The following is a 14,204-nucleotide window of genomic DNA, read 5'->3' as shown; positions in this document are numbered from 1 at the left end:
CTATTCCATTTACATATATAATAAATTTTCTATATAAAATTTACATAGAAGAGTTTTTTTATTGTTTTTCCTCTTTTTCTCCTACCCCCCAGGAGATGGCTTTATTAAGTATATACATATATATGTAAAATTATCATATACATTTTTCTATTTATCACTTCTTTCTCTGGATGCAGATAGTCTTTCTTCATGTGTCCTTTGTAGTTAACTTGGGTATTTATACTAAACAAAATAACTTATTCTCTCAATGTCATTCTTAAAACTCTTATTGCTATTACTATATACAATGTCCTCTTGTTTCTGCTCATTTCTCTCTTCATTATTTTGTGCAAATTTTTCAATGTTTTTTTGGGGGGAGGTTAGGTTTTTGCAAGACAATGGGATCAAGTGGCTTGCCCAAGGCCACACAGCTAGGTAATTTTTAAGTGTCTGAGGCTAGATTTGAAATCTGGCCCTCTTGTATCCTCCAGGGCCAGTGTTCTATCCACTGTGACACCTAGCTGCCCCTTTCTATGCTTTTCTAAGATTATTGTGTTTATCGCAGATTAGGGAAAGGCTGAACAAGTTGTGGTATATGATTGTGATGGAATACTACTATATTTGTCTTTCAGAATTTCAACAATTCTTTCAGACTTTCATTAAATATGCTGACAAAATGGCATCTCTCATTACTTTGTTGTAACTGCCCTATTTTATCACTAAGTTCCTCATATCTAAATTTGGAGCTGATAAAGTTGGAAGTCCATTGGGAAAGAGCTGTGTCTTTTACAGAGATGATTTCTATCCCCTTTTCCAATTTTAGGTAGAGAGTCACAAACTCAAATGAACAATATCAGTTCTCATTGAGCATGTGAGATACTGAGTTGTCTTCCTAACCCTGTATTTGCAGTTTTTACTCTCCTCTCATTCCATAATTGTGTGCTATAGTGTCCTGAACTATGACTTTCCATATTTCAACTCTATGAGCTTATGATTGAACCCCATGATCCATAGAGAGGTCCCTCTATGAAAGGTCTCTAAGGAAGAATTGGCAATTAGCCTCTGTGTAAGTATATAACTATAAAATGGGAATAATGCCACCTATTTCACATGTTTTCTAAGAGAATCTCCTCTCATTTCAGATTATGCATTGCAAAGGGGAAGAGAAACAGTGAAAATAAATTAAATCCAAAGGTAATAAAAAAACAATTACAAAAAACTCCTCCCTGCCCTAATGCTTTCAACAGAAATGTCAACAAATTACGAAATGAGCTAGTTTACATTTCAGTTCTTTTTATTCCCCAGCCCAGCCCTGGAAGGAAATGTTCAAGAACAGTAAATTGTCCAGAAGGTGGGCTGAGAAGAGAAGAAAAACCTGAGAACTGGTTTTATAAGCAAGTAAGGATGGAGAAAAATCTAACCACTTCCTGTTTTCCTGGGTCAGGAAGTTCCACATTGTTTTGAATTAACTGGGTTTGTCCTCAGTTTCACACTAAAAAAACCCTCTTCACCTAGAATCCCTTTGGCTCAACTTTCTTCTTATAGCTAAACATTCAAAAGCAGCAAACAAATCAATCTCAAGGGAAAGAATCACGATATCTCTAAGGATGTTTGAGAATAGTGCTGACTTATCTCCAGCCAGGATAGAGTCCAAAAAGAAAGTGTCCAGTGAAGACTTACCCCTCCTTCAAAAAAAAAATTTTGCTCTGAAAAGTAAAGGCTGGCATCATTATATAGAGATGTGCACTATGTTAGCAAGGATCATTTGGCTTAACAATTTATGTCAATTTTTTGGCATTCAACATACTGCATTATGCTAAAGATCATGGATGTATGGACTGAGCATCTGCAGGACAATGTCCAAGTTTAATTGGCAGGGTGAGGTTACCTTTATTCTTTGAGAATCACAGAGAATGCAGGCTGGCAGAATGGACCATGCTGTGGTCACATTCAAAGTGGTATCCAAGCTCTGAGGCACTTTCTCTCCACCCCAAGTCCATTATAGTTTCAACATCAGAAGTAGAAAATGCATGGTATTCACTTCCAAGTAAACAATGAGGATTGTCTTAATGAGCTTTAAAGCATTGGTCACACTAAAAAACTGTCATTTCTGTCTCTGATGCTACTCCAATTCTCAACCATTGGGAAGCATTCTGGGAAATCCAGGAAAAGGATACTTGTTCCCAATGTCATTATCAGTAGTCTAATAATTATGTTGCTGTAACCAACAACAACATGGTGGCCATTAGGACTAAATTGTAGAGGTAGAAGAAGCCACATAGCCTAATCCTCTGATTTTACAGATAAAAAAATGGAGATCTGATAAGGTTATTGTGCATCAAGTCCCATAGGTAGGTAGTATAGAGCCATCCACTAGGACCAAACCACCAGTACAAGACCTGGGACCACAAGTCTATCCCAATGCAGTATGACTGACCATAAAGAATATAAAGGAATAAATAAAAGTACATCAAAAAATTTGTAATTTTCACATTACCTGTGGGATGAGATGCAAAGGCCAAAAGGACCATGCTAAAAAGACACAACAAAGTGTTACATATGAATTCATTAAGTGAAAAGAAACTTTTAACCTTTTCTATCAAGTATCAAAGTTTTTCTCAAAGCAAATTCTCCAAGATAAATTTTTATTAGTTATATATAATATTCTATGGCTTTACAAAGTAATCAGCATATATTACAAATTTCTTAAATGCTTGTTAACTTGCCTTCATATACCATCATTTTGCCTAAGCATTCTTCATCTACTTCCCATTTACTGAAAGAGTTGGAAAACTTAAACAAACTTATTTGCCCTGACTTTCAAGTTCTACTCCTTTTTCCTAAATTTCCTGGCTGGTTTCAGTGCTATTATTTTTTTTTGTCCCGCTTAATAGAATACTCAACTAACTCATCATCAGTACAATATGATACTGTAACCAAAAAGCCAACAACATGGTGACCATTACTGCTGAACTATTAAACTAGAAGAAGCCATATAGCCCCAGTGATAAAAATTCTACTGGTGGAAAGTTATACATAGGCAGTACCCAATTTACTAGAGAGTCATGCTTCAATTTTCTTTTTGTTAAAATTATGAATTCAACCAACATCAATAAGCATGAACATTTCCAGTACAAAGAAGATAAGTAAAAATTTACATGTAAAACCATGAATCTATACACTCTGGACAGCTTGTTTTTATTTTATTTTGGGGAAAATCTATTAAAGTTCCATGCTTAAAAATTAAAATGCATTATTTCAGAGAAACAATTTTACATGGTATAGTTAAGTAACCAATCCTGCCCACAAAAATATACTTAACTACCTTTCTAATCATCCTAGCCTGAATTCTAGGTCCTGGGATCAAGAGACCAATAGTTGGAAGAAATTATCATCATTATAATTAGTTCTTTGGCTTAAAACATTGTGTCCTCTTCATATGCAGAAGATAATTTGGGGAGGTAAATAAGCATGGATTACTTTATAAAAAGGGGTAGCACTATCAAACATGACTCAAAGGAACTGAGACACTGGACATGTCAACTTGACCAGCATGTTCCTAGCATTTACCAGTATGCCTCAGATATAATATATAATTTTAAAAAATCATATGGAAAGTCCTAACTATAGACTTCTCTACTTGAGAGGTGGGGACAAGAAAAAGATGTCTGGCTGGAGTATTCCAATAGGGCCAGAGGTCACATGAAGATTCTATTTCTAAAAAAAAATTAGAGGGATAAATAATAATATGCTGCATCAGACCAGTCCAACTTTGACTTAAAGCTACTGAGACAGAGGAAATGAGGGCAATGTGGATGTTTGCAGTGCTATTACTCTCACTGTAAGACAGTTGGAGAAAAGAAGATACCAGGGGCAACTAGGTGGTGTAGTGGATAAAGCACCAGCCTTGGAGTCAGGAGTACCTGGGTTCAAATCCAGTCTCGGACACTTAAGAATTACCTAGCTGTGTGGCCTTGGGCAAGCCACTTAACCCCATTCCCTTGCAAAAACCTAAAAAAAGGTACCAAAGGAGAAGAAAATAAACTTTAAGAACTAAATAGCCTCTAGAAACTAGGGGCTATTGAGAAAGGAGTTCAAAGTCAGAGGAAAGAACTTGATGAGAAAGTTGGTACTCTAGCCACTACTGGAAATTTACTAATTAAAGAACTAAATTTATAGTTATTCTTCTCATTCTTATTATGTACATTCTTGGCAGAAATCTCTCTGAAATCTGTAACTTGAAATCATATACATTAGCTGTAACCTTGGAATGAAAGGATTAAATAATGTGCTAATTTGAGGAAAAAAAGAGCACACCAGAATATGGCACCCATTTCTTCTCTGCACACCAAACAATAAACTTTCCCTATACTAATGTCCAATAAATCTTCATATAGTTGTATCCAAGTCTATTTGTTATACACAGGAGAGAATTCCTATGTTTCTTTTGGGGCTTTAAAACAGCATCATTTCAAAGAAACCTCATCCATAAAAGAAAGGGTTTGGGCTGCATGATTATTAAGCTCTAAAATTCTCTGATTCTGAGCCTCTGAAAAATTGTTCTTCCCTTTTAAATAGCTATAGACTCAGTGAGGCCAGAAGTATCCTGGAAAAACCCAGACTAAGTGTGAATCTGAAAGTAACCAGAACACCAAAATCTTCCATAGTCATTATTAATTGCCAACTTAATTAAAGGTTCCTAAAAACTAAGGTCAAGCTTATTAAATTTTGTTTTATTTATTTTGTTTTAGGGAGGGAGGCATAGTTAGGATTTCATTGATTTGAGGAACTCCTGATGCTAAAATTCCTTCCACCAATGTAGTTGACTGAAAGGTTGAAACTGATCCATAATCATGTAGGTAATATATAATAAAAATTAGGATTTAAATAGTTCTGAACCCAGAAGAAAAAAAAAAGCCCAAACTACTCCCTTTTAATCATTGTACTCATCTCTTGTTGCATGTATACTCTTCTCTTCCTTCTTTCCCTCCATCCTTCACTATATCTTTTTTTATGCCCCTAACAAATTAATCAACACCTATTTGCCTTTGGTATATCACTATTCTGCTCATAATCATTAAGCAGAAAGATTCAGGAAATAAAAAGTGTGTGTGGGGGGGGTCAGGGTGGCTGCACTAATGTTCAGAAATTTCTCACCACTTGTCTCTCACTAAAAAACTGAGAACTCAAACCAACTTCTCTGCCTTGGCAGTCAATGCTTTAAGTTGGCAATGAAGAAGCACAGATGACCCATAAATCTAAGCAAAATGGAAAGCTCTGGATGCTCATTCCTCTGTGTTTTTCATTGTCTGTGAGAAGCCAAACAGTGCCCCCAGTATTGATTCACACATTTTCATCACTTGTGCTGAAAGAAAAGACTTGGCAAAGGGATTTTGGCTTTAGCTGGCTGACCCCCAGTCTCAGCCAGGAAACTGCAAGCATCAGGCTCACAGGCAATAAATATACACATGATAAAATAAAGGAATGGAGAGCACAGAAAAATTAGCTATAGGTCAAAAAAGCTCTAAATCTTCATTTTTCCATATCCCTCATTCCTTTGATGTTTGATTTGGCTAAAAGTTTTGCCTGAAATGGTACAATGCCATAGAAGCATTTAAAAAACAAAACAAAAAATTTCTGAGTTTTTAGACAAGTCCAGTGAAAGGATTTTTACTGCAACATTCAGGCACGGTGAATTAGATGCAAGTCTTCTATTTGGTACAATGGAAGCTCTCATTCATGCTTGTAACAAAAGCTGCTGTTGAAAGGGCATTTTTCAACATAAATATTTAGCTGTGAATATTAGGTTTACTTCAAAGTGAGAAAAATAATTCTCTTTGGATGGTGGAAGCATCTTTGGATGGCTGCTCACTTCAGAAATAATGGATGATCAAATGGACAAAAGGCCCATCTCCAAATCCAAGCCATTATACCTCAGTGTGACTGTATTTAAATCTTCCTGGATTTCCCCAAACCAAACTAACATGGCTTCTTATGCTGAGGCCTATATAGACAGTGGGAGACATAACTTTCCAGTTACCAAAAAAAGTCATATACTGTAACCTGTTTTCCTACTAAATAATTTTAGTTTCTTTGAATTAACCTGGTGAGGAAAGACAATGACTCAAAATGTATACTGTTCAAAACATAACTGGAAAATGTTTTTAAAACTGATGACTTGTATTCAAAATAAATAAAATCTTTAAGTACAAAAAATATTCTTGATCAATCTTTACCTATAAAAAAAACTGATGAGTTAAAGAACAACAATCAAAAATATGACAAGGTTAGTAATTTTACCTGAAAATGTAGTTTAGGTACTGCTGATCGATGTCACTAGGGAATTGAAGGGGAGGAAAAGAGGAAAAAATGATGGTCATCTGTTTTGAAAACAAAATCTTTATAATTCTCAACTAAGACATTTCATATAGTAGTTGTAATAAAAGAACAAAGTGTAATAAGAGTACTTTAAACATAAACTAGTGCCTGGATATATGTGTGGGTATATGCACACACATACACACACACACACACAAACATATATATATACGATATATGTATATATGTTACATGCCCTGTAACTTAGAGAGTTGCCTAATCTCTGAGAGATTTAATAACTTAATTTGTACTACCCAAAGAATATGTTTAGAAGCAGGTGATGAGAAAAAATCCTTCCAACTCTGGGACTGGTTCTCTATCCATTATATGACACTGCCTTTCACCGGAATTTTCAATAATTTTTTCTTTGTTTCACTCAAACCACATACATCTTCAAATAAAGAAGGGGAAACTTGAGCTGGGAGAGCCAAAGATATAAGGGAAAAAAGCAACTATTTATTTTGTGTGTATGATCTCCTAGAAATATGACCCAAAGAACATGTGACCCAAATGGGGACATCAAGCAATTGATATACAGAAACTAACTTTGGAAGAGTTTAATCTATAAGAAAATCTGGAAGGAGTATTTTCTTTAAATTAATTCAGAAATAACCATTAAAAGCAGCTTTCAACAAAAATAGGTATTCTCTCATTCCCTCATCTAACTAAACTGACAAAAAAGTGACTAGTTAGACCAATTCCACCATGTATACCAAAGGTTTCACTGTATCCAGAGAATAGAGAAGATATAAGTTTCTATCTATGCCTGCATAGGCTCAAGTTGAAAAACTGACTCTATAAGTTAGAACTAAATTTAGGACCTAAGGTTGACTGTTGAGTGACTTAGAGAAAATTGTCCATATGTGTATGAAGACAAGGAGGATTATAAAATAGGAGAATAGTCTTTGTACCTAAATCTGTCACTCTCCCATAATCCTATGTAGCAGAAATTTGAGTACCCAAGTTTATAGGTCTCTAGCTATGAAACTTTACAGTAGATCATTCTTTTTCTTTAACCAAAAAAAAAATAGATAAAACAAAGCAAAATAAAAAACATTCCAAAAACTTTCAAAATTTACCTTAACATGCTGGATTTCTGGGCTTTGTGAAGTATTTTGTAAGACCCTGTAAATGAAATAAAAGCAGTCACTGATATATGCTCATTTTGGAAGCAAACTAAATTCCTTGTTATTGAATCACATAAGAAAAAGGGTAGAATGGGGCTCTCAAGGTCAGAGAGAAGTCCAAATGAGACTATACTATGATCCCATAGATGGGCACCTCTCCTGTTTCTGAAGGTCTTCAAGAGTGATGTCACAAATCTATGCTACTGCATTCCAGCATATTAACTGACTCTCAGAGAATACTAAACAGGGAAGGATTAGACATTCACTAGTATGATGGCCAACAAAAGCTGATTCTGAGTAGAGGGTAACTAAGTCAGAGTAGTCACAATACCATATGTCTCACAACATAAGCAAAACAAGAAAGAAAAGAATGAAAAGTAAATGAACCTTTTATTTAACCTACTCTGGAATTTTCTGGTATGTAATTGAAAGAAAATGACCTTGACATAAACCTCTGTATATATTCCCAGGATCTGAGGAAAGACTTGCCAACATTCCATAAGTTGGTCTAGGGAAGTAAATCTTAAGTCATAATATCTTAATTAAAGTTCCCATGAATGACAGGAAGAGGTAGTCATGGCTGATATAATTGAGGGAAAATTCCAAAGAAGTCAAAGCAATTGAGAAAACCACCAGTGAATTTTGACTCAATCCAATTCTACTTTGGTGCCCGGAGCCTGCTCCTCCTCTTGTCCAAGTTCCTCCTACAAGTCTAGACTGGTCTTTGATATAAAGAAGCATGAGCAGGATCTGACCCTTTCCTCAAAACTATTCCTCCCTTCTTTCCCCCCTCACTTCCAAATCTTAAATATCTTCCTATTATCAAAACCTTTATTTTTTTCTAACATGTTTTTTTTAAACTTACCTACACAGAACAAGTGAATGGCAGCCCAGAAATATCCAACTGGATCAAACTGTAACAAATGATAAATAAGTAAATTATTTAAGGTAGAAACAGACAAACATCATATATAGTAGCCACAAGGCAACAAGCACAGTGGTGACTACAGAATGCTAGGCATGCTCCAAAAGTAAGGTCAGTCAGGGCAAATGAACCAAAAGGTGAGTTGTCAGTAAGTGAAGTCTTTCAGGACCCTATATTTCAAAAGATAACTCCAAAGTTTAATGTCACCAGTCTCTCACCCTAGTTGAAGGGAAGGGGGAATGGACTAATCAACTACTTTGGGTTAAGGAGGCACTGTTGGATTTTTCTCCCTAGGTCATTCTTTGAACCATATACTCAGAAGATCACACATACACACACACACACACACACACACACACACACACACACACACACAAACACACGAGGCTGTTTTATATAATCTCTATGGCTCCCTGTAACTTTCCTCTTCTCTACATGAAAATGTATCTTATTTGAATGAAATAAGATCTCATTTAATCCTCACAATAACATTTAGTGCTGCTATCATCTTTAATTTACAGTTAAAGGAACTGAGGTAAACAAAAGCTAAGGGACTAGCCTGGGGTCACAAAGTTAATAAATCAGTGTTTGAAGCTGAATTGAACCCAGGTCTTCCTGACTCCAAGTCCCATCACACTAACCACTATATTGCCTTTCAAAGTAGCTGATTGAAAGCATATAATAGCTTCTCCATGAACACAGAATCACAGAATCTATTTTGTCAAGGGTTTTTTCAGAGGTCTTCTGATTTCAGGGGTGTCAAATTCAAACAGAAGTGGGGGAGCTGCTAAACAGTACAAAAGGATCCCAGCAGCTGTATATTGACTTAGAAAACAACATATTACTATTATCTGTGTTCCATTGTACGTTTTTATTTTGTTAAATGTTTTCCAATTACATTTTAAACTGGTTCCACTGGGCCACATACTCGATACCTCTAAGTACATCTTATACAGTATGTTCCAAAAGTCCTATTGTATCTTCAGCCTAGGGTAATCACTAAGCTTTTGGGGACACCTGGTATATCAGAGGTGGGAAACAATCAGTCTATAGGCCATGTAAGGCCTGAGAAATCATTTGGTCTAACCTGGCCAAGGCAACTGCAAGTTTAATTCTTAAACTGATAATTTTGTATGACCCTCGAATGATGTTATAAATATCCAAATGGCCCTTGCCAGAAATTCCCCCCTCTGCCGCACATGAATGAAATATTCATGATAACATACCCAACAAGGGGATATAAAGATGCTGCTTGAAAAACTTAAAGGTCGGAGAACCCACCTCCTCTCATTGCAGCCTATTTTACTTTTGGATAGCTCTAATTATTAGGAAACTTGTCCTGACATCAAGCCTAAAATGATTCCTTGGCAACTTCTAATAATTATTTCTGGTTCTGCCCTCAGAATCCAAATAGAAATCTTTCCACATGTCAGCTGTTCAAATATCTGAACATAACTATCATGTCCCCCAAACACCATCAATGACTTTTATTCTCCTTCAACTAATCTTTAAATAACATGGACTCAAAGCCTTTCACCATTTTATTTGCCCTCCTCTAGACCCTTTCCTGTTTATTGATGTATTTCTTAAACTCTAGCACTGGTAACTGAAAACAATAATCCACAAGAGGTCTGATCAAGACAGAGAACAGAAGGATTAGCATCTCTTATTTCTGGATAATTTATTTCTCAAGACTAAGATCATATTAGCTTCTTATGGATGCCACATCCCAATGCTGACTCATATTGATTGGACAGCTCATTAAAAGTCTTATTTCTTCTTCAGAACAATTCCTGTTCTTTTGAAGTGGGATTTTTGAACCCAAGTGTAACTTTATTGAATTTATTGAAAATAATAGTTAACATGTATATAGTGATAGGCACTGTGTGCAACACTTTACATTGTTATCTCATTTGATCCTGACAACAGCCCTGGAAGGTAAGTGAAATATTATCTCCATCCTACAATTGAGGGAAGTGAGGAAAACAACAGTTAACTGATTTGCCTAAGGTCACACAGGTAGTAAATTTGTAAAATATTTATATACTAGGAATTATGCTTTATAATTATAATCTCATTTGATTCTCACAACAACCCTGGGAAGTAGGTGCTAGTGTAACCTCCATTTTACAGTTGAGGAAATTGAGGCAAAAAAGGAAATGAGTTGTCCAAGATTGAGCAGCTAGCCACATTTGTCTATTCTCTGATTCACTCACTTCTCTTGAATACCTACAAGTATGACAGGTAGAAATCATATTCCTTGTTATCAGATTGCTACAACACTAGTAAACAGAAAAAAAGAGGGGAAAAAACAGGAGAAGTTTGGAGTTTTTTTTTAAAAATGTAAACCTACTTTTAAGTTTATTTTTATTAAAGATATTATTTGAGTTTTACAATTTCCCCCCCAATCCTGCTTCCCCCCCACACGGAAAGCACTCTGTCAGTCTTTACTTTGTTTCCATGTTGTACCTTGATCCAAATTGGGTGTGATGAGCGAGAAATCATATCCTTAAAGAAGAGAAGTCTAAGAGGTAACAAGATCAGATTATAAGATATCTGTTTTTTTTTTCTAAATTGAAGGGAATAATCCTTGAACTTTGTTCAAACTCAGCAGCTCCTTATCTGGATACAGATGGCACTCTCCTTTGCAGACAGCCCAAAATTGTTCCCGATTGTTGCTCTGATGGAATGAGCAAGTCCTTCAAGGTTGATCATCACCCCCATATTGCTGTTAGGGTGTACAGTGTTTCTCTGGTTCTGCTCATCTCACTCAGCATCAGTTCATGCAAATCCCTCCAGGCTTCCCTGAAATCCCATCCTTCCTGGTTTCTAATAGAACAATAGTGTTCCATGATATACCACAGTTTGCTAAGCCATTTCCCAATTGAAGGACATTTACTTGATTTCCAATTCTTTGCCCCCACAAACAGGGCTGCTGTGAATATTTTTGTACAAGTGATGTTTTTACCCTTTTTCATCATCTCTTCAGGGTATAGACCCAGTAGTGGTATTTCTGGGTCAAAGGGTATGCACATTTTTGTTGCCCTTTGGGCATAGTTCCAAATAGTTCTCCAGAAGGGTTGGATGAGTTCACAGCTCCACCAACAGTGTAATAGTGTCCCAGATTTCCCACAACCCTTTCAACAATGATCATTATCCTCCCTGGTCATATTGGCCAATCTGAGAAGTGTGAGGTGGTTACCTCAGAGAAGCTTTAATTTGCATTTCTCCAATAATTAATGATTTAGAGCATTTTTTCATATGGCTATGGATTGTTTTGATCTCCTCATCTGTAAATTGCCTTTGCATATCCTTTGACCATTTGTCAATTGGGGAATGGCTTTTTGTTTTAAAAATATGACTCAGTTCTCTGTACATTTTAGAAATGAATCCTTTGTCAGAATCATCAGTTGTAAAGATTGTTTCCCAATTTACTACATTTCTTTTGATCTTGGTTACATTGGTTTTATTTGTGCAAAAGCTTTTTAATTTAATGTAATCAAAATCATCTAATTGGTTTTTGGTGATGTTCTCCAACTCTTCCTTAGTCATAAACTGTTCCCCTTTCCATAGATCTGACAGGTAAACTAGTCCTTGATCTTCTAATTTGCTTATTGTATTGGCAAACCTACTTTTTAAAAAAACAACAATAGCAACTGAAATGTAAATACCATGGATATAGTATATAAGGTTTACAAAATGCTTTCCGTACTACAAGCCCATAGGGATTGTAATACAATATCATTCTCGTTTTACAAATGAGGAAACTTCAACACAGAGAGAAGAAATGATTAGGTCATGGTTCTATATCTAGTGAGAAAAACCTCTGGGACTCAAAAATAGACCATCTGACTGTAGGCTTAGTGCTCTTTCCATTATATTTGTCAGAACCCTACAAACTTGGATTATCCCAAGTCATCAATAATCAATTGATTAAATGCCTATAATACTATAAGATCTAGGCAATGAAGATATAAATTTTTGTTGTTCAGTCATTTCAGTCATGTCCAACTCTTTGTGACCCACTTTTGGTTTTCTTGATGAAGATATTTAGAGTGGCTTGTCTTTTTCTTCTCCAGGGTATATAAATACAAAGAATGAAATAACCCCTACACACATGGAGAATGTAGTAAAAAGTGAAGTTCTGTATATGTCTTTAGGAAGTTGACAAGCATCTAGGGGATACTGGAAGATCTAAATTCAAATACAACCTCCACCCCTTACTAGCTGTATGACTCTGGTTAAGTCACTTTGTCTCTATTTGCCTCAGTTTTCTCATCTGTAAAATGTGGATAATAAGAGAATCTATCTCATAGGAGTATTGTGAAGATCAAATTATTTAATAAGAGTAAAGTACTGTATGAACTGATGGTGAATGAGAGGAGAAGAATCAGAAAAACATTGCACACCCTAACAGCAACATGGGGGTGATGATCAACCTTGATGGACTTGCTCATTCCATCAGTGCAACAATCAGGGACAATTTTGGGCTGTCTGCGATGGAGAATACCATCTGTATCCAGAGAGAGAATTGTGGAATTTAAACAATGACCAAAGACTATTACCTTTAATTTAGAATAAACCCCTTATCTTATTATGTAATTTTGCTGTCTCTTATACTTTATTTTTCCTCCTTAAGGATATGATTTCTCTCTCATCACATTCAACTTAGATCAATGTATACCATGGAAACAATGTAAAGACTAACAGAATGCCTTCTGTGGGAGATGGGGTGGGAAGCAAGGATGGGAGAAAAATTGTAAAACAAAATAAATAAAATCTTTAAAATAAAAGAAAATTTTAAAAAGAGTAAAGTACTTTGCCAAGCTAAAAGCACTATACAAATTCTAATTATCTATAGTATTTGCAAATACTATAAATCTATAGTGATGTATCTGTATTTTTATACTATAGTGTAGAAATATTATTCATATTTCAGAGCATGAACAACATTGAGGGCAAAGTTAGTTAATGAATCTGCACTTACTTGTGAGTCATAAAAAGGAAGACATCCTGCAGCAACCAGGAGGAAGACAGAACTGTAGAGAAAAAGACAGTGCTTGGAGACATCACTTCTTCATGATTAAATGTTTCATAGACCCTCCCTAGACATGAGGAAGGAGGAGAGACCGAAGCCTACAGAACTAAGTCCACCTCTCATCAATCTTTCTGAGCCCAGGTTGCCATCCCACCTTACTTAGGAAGCTTTCCTGTCTGGGGCTAGGAAATGACAGTGATGTATTTGACAAGGAGTTTGACACTTGAACAACTATTTGCCACCTAGCAGGCCTTCAGGAAAACAAATGACTAGAGACCAAAAAATGACAAAAAAACGCCCAAAAAACATGAGAACGGGCTAGTTGCCTCTTCATGTTTCAGTCATTTGCATTACCTAACACCAAGTGCTCTATCATTCAATCCTCTACTAATTTAGCAGAATTGTTCCTTAGATCAGGGGTTCTTAACTTGGGGCATCCATGGACAGATTTTAGGGGATCTGTGAGCTGGGATAAGGAAAATAAAATACATCAACATTAACATCTAATTGAAACTGATCATTTTGACAAGCATGTTGGCAGAAAAACCTGGGGACAGTTATAATGAACTGATTCAAAGTGAAGTGAGCAGAACCGGGAGAGAATTGTATATAGTAACAGTTATACTGTAATGATGATCAGTAGTGAAAGACTTAGTTACTCTGAACAAAAGTAATCTGAGACAATTTCAGAGAATTCATGATAAAAAAAATGCAATCTATCCACCTCCAGAGGGAGAACTGATGAACCCAGAGTGCA

The 14,204-nt window shown here is 35.8% G+C and overlaps 1 protein-coding gene across 8 annotated transcripts in view; it reads right to left on the bottom strand.

Moving 5' to 3' along the window:
• TMEM241 (transmembrane protein 241) overlaps positions 1-14,204 on the bottom strand; it is a 178,036-nt gene that overhangs the window by 98,680 nt on the left and 65,152 nt on the right. For 7 of the 8 annotated variants that reach the window (XM_074203554.1, XM_074203553.1, XM_074203555.1 and 4 more), the window contains exons 7-11: positions 13,397-13,448; positions 8,350-8,398; positions 7,437-7,482; positions 6,280-6,315; positions 2,477-2,511 (exon numbers count right to left, since the gene is read on the bottom strand). In XM_074203554.1, the coding sequence (XP_074059655.1) occupies positions 2,477-2,511; positions 6,280-6,315; positions 7,437-7,482; positions 8,350-8,398; positions 13,397-13,448 (218 nt within the window). The remainder of the gene's footprint in view (positions 1-2,476; positions 2,512-6,279; positions 6,316-7,436; positions 7,483-8,349; positions 8,399-13,396; positions 13,449-14,204) is intronic. The other variant, XM_074203560.1, reaches the window with a different exon arrangement.

This window comes from Macrotis lagotis, chromosome X (genome assembly GCF_037893015.1).
Source record: "Macrotis lagotis isolate mMagLag1 chromosome X, bilby.v1.9.chrom.fasta, whole genome shotgun sequence".
Classification (NCBI taxonomy): domain Eukaryota; kingdom Metazoa; phylum Chordata; class Mammalia; order Peramelemorphia; family Peramelidae; genus Macrotis; species Macrotis lagotis.
This window is presented reverse-complemented; position numbering and strand designations above follow the sequence as displayed.